The sequence below is a fragment of the Dasypus novemcinctus genome, chromosome 14 (assembly GCF_030445035.2).
Source record: "Dasypus novemcinctus isolate mDasNov1 chromosome 14, mDasNov1.1.hap2, whole genome shotgun sequence".
In the NCBI taxonomy this organism is placed as follows: Eukaryota; Metazoa; Chordata; class Mammalia; order Cingulata; family Dasypodidae; genus Dasypus; species Dasypus novemcinctus.
In genome coordinates, this window is record NC_080686.1 from 29,624,626 (window position 1) to 29,640,149 (window position 15,524).

General features: G+C 38.5%; 1 protein-coding gene across 1 annotated transcript; it reads right to left on the reverse strand.

Moving 5' to 3' along the window:
- COPS5 (COP9 signalosome subunit 5) lies at positions 1–14,285 on the reverse strand. The gene is made up of 8 exons (XM_004481104.4): positions 13,999–14,285; positions 11,887–12,121; positions 10,837–10,965; positions 10,148–10,213; positions 9,080–9,165; positions 5,776–5,887; positions 1,572–1,720; positions 1–232 (listed from the first exon to the last, which is right to left on the reverse strand). Exons 1-8 carry the CDS (start codon positions 14,139–14,141, stop codon positions 148–150), a joined length of 1,005 nt encoding a protein of 334 aa, XP_004481161.1. The 5' UTR covers positions 14,142–14,285; the 3' UTR covers positions 1–147.
- Positions 14,286–15,524: the final 1,239 nt, after the last annotated feature.

Below are 15,524 nucleotides of genomic sequence, written 5' to 3' on the forward strand. Positions count from 1 at the left end.
TTTTCATTTTAAAGAGCTTTATTACAGGTTGTTAATCGGGACACTTCAGAGCACCTTATACTTTTCTAATCAGGTTTTTGGTAACAGGTTTTAAAGTATTGAGTATTTTTCTCATACTGGCTTTTAGGCAAAAGCATTACTCAGTGATTAAGAGATATTAATTTGATTAAACAGTTTATCTTTAATAACCTGAGACATCAATCCATGGATAGCTTCTATGGTAGTTTTACAGCTGGAAAGAAAAAGCACATCATTACATAATGTAATTGAAAACTGTTTTAAACATGCCCGTTTCCCCTTCATGTCCATCACTGTACCCCTTCAATAATGATTTTCAGTTCTATTCTTATTTCCTAAATCATATCAATTTTGAAGTTTACTCTTGTGATTTTTTAGCCTTCTGCATGTCTTGACAATTTCACTATTTACTGGCACCTTCACAAAAGAATGACAATGTAAAATTTGATACAATTCTTAAGTTAATTTTGTTGTCAGCAGCTATGGGAAAAGTTGTTTTAGAAGGCTACTGAAATGATACATAATCCAAAATTATATACTGATTTCAGTATTATTTTAAAATCTGTTACTCCTTGTTATTACTTACGATAACTTTTAAAAATTAAAAGAATTCTATGCTTTTCCCCTCCATAAGCTAATTATAAACATCATCCAATAAATGAAAAATCAAAGCTAGATTAGTGGGTGAAGGGCTTAGATTTTAGAATTGACAAAAGTAAAAAATAAATAAAAAGGTCCATCAATATTCAGAAGAGATGCAATTCTCATAAAGCTACCCATAAAGGGAAAATTTTCTACTTTTCTCATACAATTCAAGGTACTCCCATAGTGAAAGTTTTGCTATATAAAAATGGAGATATAAATGTACACAAAATTATAAATTACAGACATAAAAATGGATGGGCAAAAACATATACTTTCAGTACCAAAAGAGACCTAATACTAAAGCAGAATGTAATTTTTACCTAGGCCACTAGTTCTGCCTTCTGAAAATTCAAGATGACCTCTACTTCTAGGATACATTTCATCTTCCCTTCTCTCTTTTCATATGGACCAATACAGCTTTTCTTAAAATGGATATCAACGTATCAGTATATACAGATGCCAACATGGTTGTTCCTTCCCCTATAATCCTAATTATCCCATAAAAAGTCAAATATTTGTTGAAGTTTTTAGTCAATCTTCTGAACTCTGTATAGTCTATGCATTTCAAGGGCCACAAAATTATTTCATAAATAATCAAAGAACATACCCCAAGTTTGATCTGAACATATTCTCTGGTAGTGAAATAAAAGGTGCCTGGGAATGTTTCACAAGACTACTTAGGTCTTTGAGGTTTGACCTAAGCCTTTAATAGTCCTATCTAAAGTCTTCTAAAATTTCAAAAGTTAAAGTCTGTGTTTGACACCTCCTAAAGGCCCCCCCAAATTAATATTTAGGTACCAATGTAACAAGCTGAACCATAAGGAGTTAGAATCCTGTTATTATTCACAAATTTTGAAAGAGAACAGGAAAGGGGTAGGGACAGGAATCTTCTAGATCTACTCTCTTACCTGTCTCGTGTAGCTTTGGCAAGTTTGTCTTCCGACTTCCGGTCATGTGTTTCTAAACCCAACATGAAGCTCCCTCGTCCCAGCTGGGCTTCTGACTGCTCTAACTTTTCAGACAAATCAAAGACCTGGCCGGTGGTGTAGTCTGCATTCTGTGGAGACAATGGTATTGTAATGGTTGTTACTTACCAATCACAATACAAGTCTATTCTTAAAAATCTATGTATTTTTATATCATTTACTTTTCTTTCTAAATAATACATTTCATTTACAAGGAATTCCACCACGATATCCGAATGGATAGGCAGTGAGGTAAAGAGTGAAATGATACTTCAAGCAGTTCAAGCGTAGGTTTTTTCCAGTTTTATAATTTCAAGATTAAATTTGGAATTTTTAGTTCTGGCTGCTTAATCTAATACATGCTATTATGGGAAGCTTTGTGGTTACACAGATTTAAGTTCAAGTTCTCACTCTGCTGCAAATAGTTGTGAGGCCTAGGGCAAGCTGTTTCACTTCACAGGGCCTCCAGGTCCTTTTCTGAAAATGGGGGAAGGGGCAATAATTTCTACCTTAAAGCTATTGTGAACATTAAATGAGGTAGTGTATATAAAGCTCTCGGGACTAACCATATACCTATACCACAATACCAAGTATATGCTTAATAATTGTCAGCTTATTAAAATAACATTTTTAAAGATTTTTTGAATATAAAGTTACTATAGGAAATTTGGAAAATACAGACCAATATAAATAATAAATATATCTATAATTCTTCCACCTAGCTATAACCATGGTTATATTTTAGTGTACCTCACTGGTGAATTGGAATCACATATACTGTTTTATAATTGGCCTTTTTGATTTAATATATCACGAGTAATTTTCTGTATCATTAATATAATTTAAAAAATTTTTAACATTTATATATGTGCATTTATCTGTAATATTTAAAAGTATCTATGGGGCGTATTTTAAAATGTTGTAGTCTAAAATACAAAGAAAAAAACTTACCAAGGGAAGTTAGGAAGTATATATTACATTTCTTTTACAGATATTCAATAGAAGTGAGTGAAAATTAAATTAACGACTTGGCAAAATTAGTATGTCATTCTATTTGTTCAGTTTATAAGATAGTGCACAGGAGATACAGTTCAACCACCAAACATGAAAAGTTATTTGCTATCATTATAGCTAATGCAGGAAGCCCTTTAAAATGTTGACCAGTTCTTTCAATGTTTTTTTACAAACTTATGAAAAATTTCCCCCCCATCCCCTGCCCTGAGATAGTTCCCTCGTTTGTTTTCTGCTCGCTGTGTCTGCTCGTTGTGTCCACTTGTTGCCTGCTCACCTTCTTTAGGAGGCACCAGGAAACAAACTTGGGACCTCCCTTGTGGGAGGCAGGTACCCAACTGCTTGAGCCACATCTGTTCCTTGCTTGTTGTGTCTGCTTGTTTGTCACCTTTTGCGTCTCCTTGTCTTCTTTAGGAAGCATTAGGAACTGAACCCAGGACCTCTCATGTGGGAGGCAGGAGCCCAAATGCTTGAGTCACATCCACTCTCTTATGAGGTTTTTTTTAAAGATGTTAAAATTTATTTCTCTCCCCCCCCCAGTTGTCTGCTTTCTGTGTCCATTCACTGTGTGTTCTTCTGTGATCGCTTCTATCCTCATCAGTGGCACTGGGAATCTGTGTTTCTTTTTGTCGCGTCATCTTGCTGTGTCAGCGTTCCGCGTGTGCAGAGCCGTTCTTGGGCAGGCTGCACTTTCTTTCGTGCTGGGTGGCTCTCCTTACGGGGCGCACTCCTTGCGGGTGCGGCTCCCCTATGCGGGGGACACCCCTGCATGGCAGGGCACCCCTTACATGCATCAGTACTGTGCATGGGCCAGCTCCACACGGGTCAAGGAGGCCTGGGGTTTGAACCGTGGACCTCCCATGTGGTAGGCAGATGCCCTATCCATTGGGCCAAGTCCGATTCCCTCTTACGAGATTTTTTTAATGATGTAATTACATTCACTGTCTGGATCTAAATGGTTTAGGAGACCAATAAATTTTTTTTCTCCACAGGCTTGGAAAAAACCCTAACGTTTATAGATGATTTCACAATCAGAAGATTTATCTACTCAAGCCATAAAAATACAGATTAGTACAAATAGGTATATTATTAAAATGACAAGTAAATATGTCAAACAGAATAAATATAAGGAAGTAATTACTTAAATTAGAAAACTGTTTTCTGGTAGCTTTTAGATTACATGATGTAATGAACTGCATTAGCTAGGGAAAATAATGAGTTGGACATATATTTGCATAATTTTTCTTCAAATGCTACACTGTACAGTGTGTATATAAAACCACAAAAAAGGGGGAAATGTAATTTAATCTTTTCTTGATTATTAATGTCCTCAATATAGACAGTGCTGGAATACAGGGATAGCCACATGGCTGATGGTGTTGTTGGCCTTTACACTAAGGTTCAGACTGTGCTGGTCCTACAGTGCCATCAGGTGTCTCTTCCTGCTGCTATTGGTATATTTACCTCTATGGAAACAACAGACATAAAGCAGCACGAAGCATTTAGCAGTGCTGGCACACAGGAAGCACTTAGTAATATTAATGCTTATGATCACTTTCTTCCCTTCTACTCTACTGCTTCTGACCATTGTGGATAATAAATAAGAACAGAGAACTTTTCAGAATTGTGTTTAAAATCAGAGGAAACTGGTGTGAGTGAGGGCTTTTCTCTCGAGTATGATGCACCAAACAAAAAAATAATAACCACTTATTAGTCTTTATTATATGCCAGGCACTTTGCTGACTGCTCTACATGAAGCAGCTCATGTAATTTTTTTTACTATACTTAATGAGGCATGTAGTAGTATCACCTATTTATACCTGAGAAGGGCTCAGTCACATTAAATAACTTTCTGAAGGTCACACACTGCTAGTCAAGTGGTAGGGTTGTTTTCACACCTAGTTTATTTCATTCTAAACCCTGTGGTCCTAACCTCTAATGCTTTTCTGCCCTGCATGATGTGGCCTACTTTAAAAACAAACAAAACCTATTCTTGACTAAGCTCTAGATAGAAAAGCTTGCTAAATGAATATCCTTTTTTTTTTTTTGAAAGTACTGGAGCTGGGGATTGAACCCGGGACCACCTATGTGGGAAGCCAGCACTCAACCACTTAGCCACATCGGCTCCCCTTAAGTATTTCTTCTGTTCGCTTGTTGTCTGTTGTTTGTTTGTTTGTTTTTGGGAGGCACCCAGAACCAATTCGGGACCTCCCATGCGGGAAGCCGGTGCTCAACGGCTTGAGCCACCTCTCCTCCCCGTATATCTTTTTAATGCAAGACTTTTAATGATACTATCACAAAATATTCAGGGCAGCTCTCTCTCTTTTTCTTTTTTTTCTGTCTAGCACTGTTGCTCTCAAGCAGTGATACTGATTTCCCTTTAGAGGTCACCTCTTCCCCATCCTGAGTCTGTGTTCCTGAAGGAGTTTCCTCCACACCAGCCCAGGGGGAAGCACTTGCCTGGGCCCAGCTGCTGATGGAGTTCACTCCCTAGGACCACAGAAGGGTGGAGCATGGGCAGGTGACCGAGGCAAAGCCAGTCAAACGCAACGAGGCTCTGCCTGGGAATATGTGGGTGGTGTGTATGAGTGTATCTTGATCTCTTTTGAACATGAAACTAAGAGGATGGGAGGTCTGAAGTAATTTTGCCATCCTGCTTTCATATCAAGTCTGACACTGAAGCTGAACAAGGTGAAATCAAAGCTGAGAGACAAAAACCAAAGACCTCATAATATTGTTTGAATACAAATTAAGCTGTGCCTGAAGCAAACCCTACTCCTGGTCTTGGCGGCTTCCCTGTTGGGTTTAAGCCAGTTTGGTTGGGTATTCTGTCACTTGTAACCAGCAGCTTACCTGAGAAACCCGATTCAATAAAATAGTATTTGTAATTTTTTCCTCTGTAAGTCTCTTTAAGGCAGCAGCACATCTCACCCTGAGCTGGCCACTGTATCTCCCATTTAGCCTTTGTCTCTTTGGTATATTAAACTATCTACTTATCATCACAATCCAGCTATGATCCTGTAGAATCCAACCTGACAAGGCCAAGTCAGGCTATAGCCTTTTCAGGTAAAAGAACTTCAGATAATAAACAACTTATATAGCTTAGATAAAACAGCCTTGAAAGTATAGTACTTACAGTAAGCAAGCTGGAAGAACTCAGTGTATTCACCCAGTATTTATTCCACAAAAGTTCAAGCAATTTGCGATCCAAAGAGGATTTGAAATATGAGACTTCTAAAGCATAATATCTATTAAATGAAAGCACAAATTTAGTAAGTAAAAAAATACTTAACTATATCATATGAAAGTTTTGGTCAAATTTCAGAGAATTACATTATATACAATTTATGACTATAAATAATCAGACTTTTACTTTCTAGTCCAACAGAACAACCAGGTAATCATCACTTGCTTACTCCTCAATTATGCTGTCTACCAAATGTCCTTTTTTTTTTTTTTAAATTTCCCCTTCGTCCTCTCCAAGTGTCCTTCTTTTATACCCCTTCCTTCCCTAGAGCCCAGACATTTTCCAAGAAGTTATTGATAACCAATCATAACTTCTGAGTGATATATGTTTACCTGTGCTGTTGAATTCATAAATCCAGTCAAACGCACATAAACTTTAACTTAATGAGCTGCCTTTTTAGGGTCAGGGTACAATTTTCATTAGACTGTATGTGGATTCCCCATTCCTTTTTTTCTAATCCTCCAATTGGGATCTATTACTTTTTGGAAAAACAGACTTTATATCCTTAGTCACCTTAAAAGAAGTATACTACTTCTAAAGGTGCCAAATTTATAATTGGGAAAAGCTAGGAAAATGTGTTAAATGTCTAAAAAAACACATATTTCTAAGAGCAATAGGAATTTAAATATCTCACTAGGTTCTGTACATCTGGTACAGTTTGATGTCTTTGATACTAGGACAACCTGGAATAAATTAAAATGCTGTTTCAAAAGGGCAAATACAATGATTCAATCGCACATCTTTAAATATAAGGCAGAATATTTTTTGAGCAATATGTAAGGGATGGTTGAAACCATATATATTTTTAAAATCAGTTTTGGAAATTCTGGAATTTTCTAGAAATTTCTAAACAGAAAAGTAAGAGCAGTAGCGCTTAGGTAGTTGTAGTCAAGTTATTCCTTAAAGTTCTAGTAGGGGTTTGCAGAAAAGGAGACATTAGATAACCATTTATTCATTTAAGCAACACGTTTCTGGTATCCACCCTTTTATCTGCCAAGTACATTGTTTTAAATGCTAAGATACAGTATTGAGTAATACTGCTCTCTTGAAGCATGCATTCTAAAAATAGGGTCAGTAACAAAGAAGCAAAAACATCAGATGGTGACAGGCATTAAGAAAATGAAAGGGGAGTGGATGTGACTCAGGCAGTTGAGAACCTGCCTTCCACATGGGAGGTCCAAGGTTTGGTTCCCAGTGTCTCCTAAACAAAATGAACAAACAACACGCAAACAAGAGCAAAACAATGAGCCAAACAATAAGCAAACAGATGAGGGAGTCAACTTGGGAACTGATATAGCTCAGTGGTTGAGCGCCACCCTCCTGCATATGAGGTCCTGGGTTCAATACCTGGTACCTCAAAAAACAAACAAACAAACAAACAAACAAAAAACAAGGAAAGTGAAAAGAGTGATGGGGAGATGCTATTTTAGACAGGTGACTGATGAACATTTTCTGTAAAGTGGCATGCAGATATTCAATGACTGAGGTAGGTGGTGAGTCACGTGGCTGGAAGGAAGAATATTCTAGGCAGCAGGAAGAGTTAAGTGAAAAGACCCTGAAGCTGGAGCCTACCTAGCACATCTGAGAAACCATAATGCCAGCATGGCCGGACCATAGAAAACTATGTTCAATGATAGGAGATGAGCTCAGTGAGGTAACAGGGGCCTGACCACATAGGGTAATGTTGATCTTGTTAAAGACTATGGATCTTACTCTTAGTGAGATGGGAGGGCACTCTGAGAAGACTTGTAACATGATCTAACTTAAACATTTTTAACAGAATCAGTCTGGCTGAGAAAAGACCTTTAAGGAGTTGTGCTGGTTTGAGTCTTTTGTGGACCTCAGAAAATCCTGTTCTTAAAGAAAACCCAGGGAAGCGGCTGTGGCTCAATCAAGTGGGCTCCCGTCTACCATATGGGAGGCCCTGGGTTCGTGCACTGCGGAAAGCTGATGGCCTATGTGCCGCAGAGAGCTGGTGCAGCAAGATGACGCAACAAAGGGAGACAAGTAGATACAGAAAAAACGCACAGCGAATGGACAGAGAGAAGAGACAGCAAAGAAAAGGAACAAGCTGCAAGGGGAGGGGGGAGTAAACAAATAAATCTTTAAAAAAATTTAAAAAAGTAAAGCAAACACATTCTTGTGCCTGTAAGCCCATTGTAGATGGGAGCTTTTGATTAGATTCAGTTAAGGGACCCTTTGATTAGATCAATTCTGTGAAGGGCCTTTGTTTAGAATGCAAGATCCAGGGTCGGTCTTAATCCTCTTCCTGGAGCCCTTAAAAAAACCAAGGAATAGAAAGCTGTAGACTCAGAAAAAAGTGGTAGTGACAGAGAGAAGCCCTGATTAGTTGATGAACCCAGGAGAGAAAAGCCACAGATGGAGCAGCCTGAAGCTGATGCAACAAGGCCTAGAGAAGGCAGAGACCCTGTGGCAGGAGTCCAGAATCACAGCAGCCGGTCTTCGAGGGCAGAGCTTCACTTGAAGCGTTGGTTTGGACATTTCCCTCAGCCTCAGAATTGTAAGCTTTTAACCTGATAAATTCCCATTATAAAAGCCGGTAACCCATTTCTGGTATACTGCTCTAAGCAGCCTTTAGCAAACTGAAACAGGGGTGAACAGTAGAAGCAGGAAGACTAGTTGGAAGCCTAATGCTATGGTCCAGGTGCCAGATGGTGGTGGCTTGGGTCACAGTGATGGTAATAGAGTTGGCAAGATATATTTAGAAGGTAGAACAAACTGTCTTCATTGGTTTCTTTAATTTAAAAAAAATTGAGATATAATTTACATACCATAAAATGCACCCGTTTAAAGTGTACAATTTGGAGAGTTTTATTATGGCTTCTTTTAACTTTTAGAGTGAAAATGGTGAGGAAGAATCTTTGCTAAGTGGAACTTGGGTACATTGAGGACCATATACATGCTAGTGCCAGGGTAGCCCTAAACACTGTTTTTCTCAACTACTTTGTCATGTGCCAAGTATCCTGTACATTGATAAACTGTGTATGGTTGTGTAAAACACAAACAACATACTAGATTAAAGCAATTATTAATTAAAAATTTGAACGTGATCCTGAATTTGTATGTTCTTGCTATTATTTTAAAAGCTACCATAAAATGCATTTCATCTGAACCTTTTTTTGGTCATATGTAAAATAACAGTTTGATCTGGATAATCTCTAAGGTTTCTTACTGTTTGCAGTGTACACCAAAGTCTTCTATTTTATTAAGTGGGATAGTCTGGTACTCAGAAGGTCCTTCATCAGGTGGTTTGTAGCCCTAAACAAAAATGAAAACAGAAGACAAAAAAAATAAGAAAAAAAAATGTGTGTGTGTGTGTATATATATATATATATATATATTTTTTTTTTTTTTAATGTGGTTTTCTATTTATAGAAATAGCAGTTTTTGGAAGCCAAATATTGAACACAAACATTCTAATGGGTAAAATATCCTGCTTTCTATCCTCTTCCAACCCCATTCAGTAGTTGTAGGCTAGATTTGGCTTAAAGGTTCTTTTTTCTTGTCCTTAGGCCAAGTACATCTGTCCTACTATCTATTTCAGACTGCATGCTCTCCCCAGGGAAGGGAATCTTCTTGTTTCTCTAGTACCTGTCAGGAAGCAAGCCATGGGCATAGAGATACTTATTAGTAAGTGAAAACTCTTTTCTAGTATAATTAAAAATATGCAATGTAAATGTATTGTTACCTACCTACTAGGAGTAATTTATATTAGTTTGATATTTTGCAACTATTAATAGTTTTAGGACAAGAAGAATACAAATCATAAAAGATCTCTAAAAATTAGCCAAATATTTGGAATTTTAAAAATTTTAAGAGGGAAGTGGACTTGGCCCAGTGGTTAGGGCGTCCGTCTACCACATGGGAGGTCTGCAGTTCAAACCCCGGGCCTCCTTGACCCGTGTGGAGCTGGCCCATGCGCAGTGCTGATGCGCGCAGAGTGCCGTGCTACAGAGGGATGTCCCTGTATAGGGAAGCCCTACGCGCAAGGAGTGCGCCCCGTAAGGAGAGCCGCCCAGCACGAAAGAAAGTGCAGCCTGCCCAGGAATGGTGCCGCACACAGGGAGAGCTGACACAGCAAGATGACGCAACAAAAAGAAACACAGATGCCCATGCTGCTGACAATAACAGAAGCGGACAAAGAAGAACACGCAGCAAATACACACAGAGAAGAGACAACTGGGCCGGGGGTAGGGGAATAAAAAAAAAATTATAAGAACTTAAAATTTTAAAAAATTACCTTTGGGTATGTCCTAAAGGCACCAAGATTCACTTTCCCTGCAGATATTGTTCTTGTTGGATCAATCTACAATAATGATATATTTAATATCTGTTGGTTATAAAATTATTATGTACCTCGATTTGTTTCAACATTATAAACCGGGAAATATATATGCACATATAACACACACACAAATACAAATCCAAAAATCAAATGATAAGGAAAAAAGTAACCAAACAAAAAACCATAAAAATAAAAGTTTTGCACTTAATGTTATTATACCATTTAAGAATATTGCATGAAGATTTGCTTATCTCTTAAAAAAATTTTTTTTTATCCTTTTCATAGATGAATAATTTCTTCTTTCCTCACAGATACCTAGATTGCATCTGAAACATTCTTAGCTTAATTAACAAGAGCCAGTATAGCAGTTCCTGATTTACTCAATTCAGTTAACTGAATGCCTACCATGGGCTGGGCAGAGAGGTAGGTGCTATTATTACCCTCATTCTACAGAGTGAAAATGAGACACAGAGAGGTTAGATAATCTGCTCAAGGTCTCAGCTTCAAAGAGGCAGACTTCAGATTCAAACGCAGGCTGTCTAATGTCAGAGCCTTGTGCTTTTCCACACTTTTTTTCCTCAAAATACTTATTTTCACAAATCTTCATGAAGAACTTAATTAAAACTGGTTGCAAAAATACTTACTACCACTGCTACGAATGGTTCCTGGAACTGCTGATTGAGCATCTGAGTACTAACATCAATCCCAGAAAGCCAGCAGCCATAGCCAGGGTGGCTATGATACCAGCCAATTGCATTTTCAAGGCGGCCAACCTAACAAAATGAAGAGGTCAAAGGAGCTTGAGAGTTCTTATTTAATCTTAGAGATACTTGTCATTTGTCTGCTTACATAACATTATGGTAAAAACAGTATGCAGAAGAGTTCATGGCATATTCTATGTTCAAGTTTAAAAAGAGGATTTTTTAATAGGTAATATACTTAAAAGGTACAAAATTAATAAGGCAAGAGTAAAATAAGAGTATTATATCCTTCCCACCTCTTTCTCCTTAACTACCTATTTACCCAGGCCAGATGTTACCACCATGGCCAGTTGCTTACATATCCTTCCAGAGAAATTCTTTGCATATAAAATATATATTCTTTGCATATGTATAAATTAAAGACACATACACACAATAGCATACCATATAAAGCTGGGGTTCTTACCTTTTTTATTCCACAAACTCCTTACTAAGTCCACACTATACTGTGTATTATTTAATAAATATATCATGCCCGCATCAACACATCCCCAGAAGAATGATGTTTGAATTTTGATTCAGGCTCACAGACCCCTTGTTAAGAACCCCTGACATAAGTGTTCTACACTTTGCTGTTTGTTTCACATAAGTAAAAACAAAGATAGCTACCGTATTCTTTTAAAGGCTGCCTAGCAGTCCATTGTGTGAATATATCACAATTGAAACAGTTTTATACCCAGGAACATTTAGGTTATTGCCATCCAAACTTTTTTATATATATCTGGTAGTGAGTGTGAGAATTTATTTGAAAGAAAAGAATCCATGCTGTAAATCTTACCAGATTTTTTGTCTCCTATACATTTTACATAGAAATCATTGAAAAAAACTTAAAATGTAAACTTTAATGTGAAGAGAACAATTTTAAATTTGGAAACTCAAAAGTCACTGAGACTATAACTTCTAGTTACAACCTTTAAGAAACAATGTTTTTACCTGTTTGGCATTTTCTATATATGCGGCCATGTATTCATATGCAGCAGCTTGAGCGTTTACTCGAGTTTCAGTGCCCTCCACAGGCAAAGCAAAACTGTCCATAATGATCATGGTCTCACCATCCACCTTTCCTAGCATCAAACCCATCACTTCCAGGTTTCCTCCTGATCTGGCATGCATCACCATTTTCAGTAGAGCCAATGCTGAGATTTTGCAGTACTTAAAGTAATGGTGACTACAAAACAAAAGCATGGTATAATTAAATATATATAAAGTATGGTTTCAAAAGACATTTTTTGGTAAAGGTAAGGAATACACATTGAAGGAATTTCTAGTGATGGAGGAGACAAAGATTTGGGGAAAGAAAATGTAGGAAAGGACAGTTTCTTCAGCAACCAGAAATAATAAACACGCCACACTCCTGAAAAGTATTTTAAATATACTATTCAAGTGAAAAGGAGGGAATTACATGATCAGATCAATAGCCTTTTTTTTCTTCTTAATTTCAGAATCACTGAATCTCTGGTTCTTACTCTGGCAGAATGGGTGTGCCTAGCTATTCTCAAGACAAACCTTCTGGCCTAACGTTATAGAACACGGGCTCTGACATCCAACTGCCTATGTTTGAATCCTGGCACTGGCACTTCCTAGCTGTGGGCTTAGGACAACCATTTAATATCTGTTCCTTTGTTTCCTTCTCTGTAAATAGGAATATTTCATAAGGCTGTTACCTGGATTAAAGAAAATGAAATATTTAGTAGACTACATCAACATTAAATGCAGTCTGCAATGGAAACAAACAAGGCAACCTAACCAGGCTGTATAGAGTGGCCAAAGTCCCTGAGAAGTCTTTTTTGGATTATCTCTCACAGGTCATCATAAAGTATACAAGGCTTAATGCTCAAGCTTTGACAGATTTCATTTACAAGCTGGAAAATATAGTGACTTGGTCTTGGGAGTTAGACACATGAATTAAAATCTTGGCTCCTCTATTTACTGGGGAAAAGAAAAAAAGGACACAGTTACTGTGATCCTGTTACATTCAAGACCCTTTTTATAAAATATGTCATCTAATCTCTATGACATTCCCTAGAGGTAAATCTTATCTCTTTGTTTTACAGGAAAAAAATGGGAACACAAGGTCAATTAGTTAGTGATAACTGTAAGACCTGATCTTAGATCTATTGCTTATTTGAAAGTTCACTGCCTCAGTGCAGTGATGAGGTGAACTTCTCAATATATTTGCTTGTTTTCTTATTTGCAAAAAGGAGTGAAAATATGGTACCAGACTGTCATAGAGATTAAACGGTATATGAAATTCCAGTATTAGATAATAAACATTGAGGAATCTGAATCCTGGCAGTCCTTGTACAAAACTCTGCGGCAGATGGAATATGGTTTTTGTTGTGACCACAGTTGTTTCTTTCTCTCCATCAGAAAGTGCCTTTCTGTGCACTCGCTAACAAAATCTGCTCTCGGGAGAGAATAAATGCTACAGTGAAAAGAACTCTAGACTTGTCGTCACTCCCAGGAATATATGGCTTTTGCTAAGGTGCAAAGAGCCTTACTCTCTAGTAATATAATTTTTGGCTTATGTGAAGAGGTGTAGCATTATTTTGGAAGACTGGATAGGGCCTTTGTAGCTGAAATAGCTACCAGCAATTAAAAGAATATACAATTTAAAAGATGGTTCATTGCTATTTGAGAGTCCCTTGGCCTGATCTGTGAAGACGGCTGCAGTCCCCAGTCCGGGATCAACTGAAGGCCCAGCCGTGTCCTGTCCACACCAGCTTCAAAGCATACTGTGTGGCTTGTAGACAACACGGATGTAACGAAGCGGCAATCCAATTCACCGCCTGTTGTTTACTCCCCTTCATCTTCGGGAGGCAAATGGACTAAAGAGACAGATGGGGGAGTCAAGGCAGGTCCCAGGAACTGTAGTTGCGGGGATAAAAGCAGACCAAAATCTCTAAGGCTCATGAATTCCTCCTGTTCCCCGCCCATGAAACGACAGTGAGAAGTGCTTCACCCTCTTCAACTCCCACTCCCCCTGAGATTCTTAAACTCCCGCCACCCCTTCCCTCCCCTGCGTCTCGCCAGGGACCTCCTCACTCCTTAGTCCAGGGCTTCGCCGCCAGGATTTCCTGTTGCTGTTTCTTATCGTATTTGTAGATTTCATCGATACTCTGTGCTTCTTGCATGTTGTTGGCCAGTTCCCAGGTTTTCTGGGCCATTCCGCTCCCGGACGCCGCCATAGCCGAGGAATGTCAGTTATAGTCTCCACAACCAAGACGCAACTTCACCGCGTTATGTCTCTGGGTGTGGGTTTCGGACCCCCCGCCCCCACGGCCGGTGCAAACTCTTACAAGACTCTCGAGGTAGCCATGACACCTAGAACCGGAGGTGGAAGTGGCACAGACCATTTGGGGATCACAGGGGTACTTCGAAGAAGCGATGATATAAACAGAAGTAACAGTAATAGCTAGGGAAAGAGGATCTTCTTGCGGCTGAAATGAGAACATCTTGTCCTGGAAAATTTTCGTGTGAATTAGGACGAACACGGTAATCGGGTATGAGAATGGTACGGTCTTCTGCACCGGAAGAAGGGCATCGTAGTGGTTTGCCAGAAAAGAGCCGTCTTTGGTCGTACTGCGCAAGCTCCGCCTTCGCTGTATTAAAAATGGGTAGACCCTAAAACTGGGAGGGGGAAAGAAGCGGTTTTATTGTGGGTTTAGGTACTTTAAAAAGAGGGTAGTGTAGAGCCTAGAATAAGGACTTCTGTGGAAAGATTGAGATATAAGTAGTTCTGGATGCTGGTGAAAGGAAGATAAAAATCCCATGATAGTTCTAGGTAACTCACTGCACGCGCGTAAAATGCTAGGCCCTTGCGGCAATTTGGCGCTACGCTTTCAGATGGAAATTCTCTAGCGTTCGGGGGAGGCATTGGAAACACGTGGACTACGATGGTCACGCGTCTTGGCGTGTTGGTAAAAACTAACCTCTATATTTATATGTTACTGTTCTGAAGATGTCCAGACCTTAGTTTTTTTTTCCCTAATAGGTGATAGTTAAATCTTCAACACCATTTTGTGAAACCACCTCTGACCCCGATAGGTTAATCAGCAATCTGTTTTGTTTCCTTCCATGTTTATTTCATTTGTTAGTTTATTTGTTTTAGGTCTACTCCCACCTCCACCATCACTAGATTCAAAGTTCCAAGATGCAGGGACTGGACTGGTCGTATTTTATATCCCAGACACCTAGCATAAGAAATTTTTGCCGAACAAAAAATGCGCCTCTCAATCGTCATCACTCTTGGCTTCCCTACCTTCTATTGCTGGAAACTTTTCTTCTAGCAATACTATTACATTTGTTTTGACTAGGCATATGTGGTTAGAATTTCCTGGAATGCTCTTTCTTGACTGTTGTTGACTGTTCTGCTTGGGAGCTCATATTAGTCTTTAAGATACAGCTCAGAGATCTCCACCATGAAACCTTTTTTGACTCATGAAACCTTTTTTGACTCCTCTCTCCAGTTATCATTTCTTCTATGGTGTGTCTCAGTCTCTGTACGTGTTTCTATAACTATTGAATTGCATTGCAATTCTGTAGTTGCTTATATCGCAGTTTTCATTTTC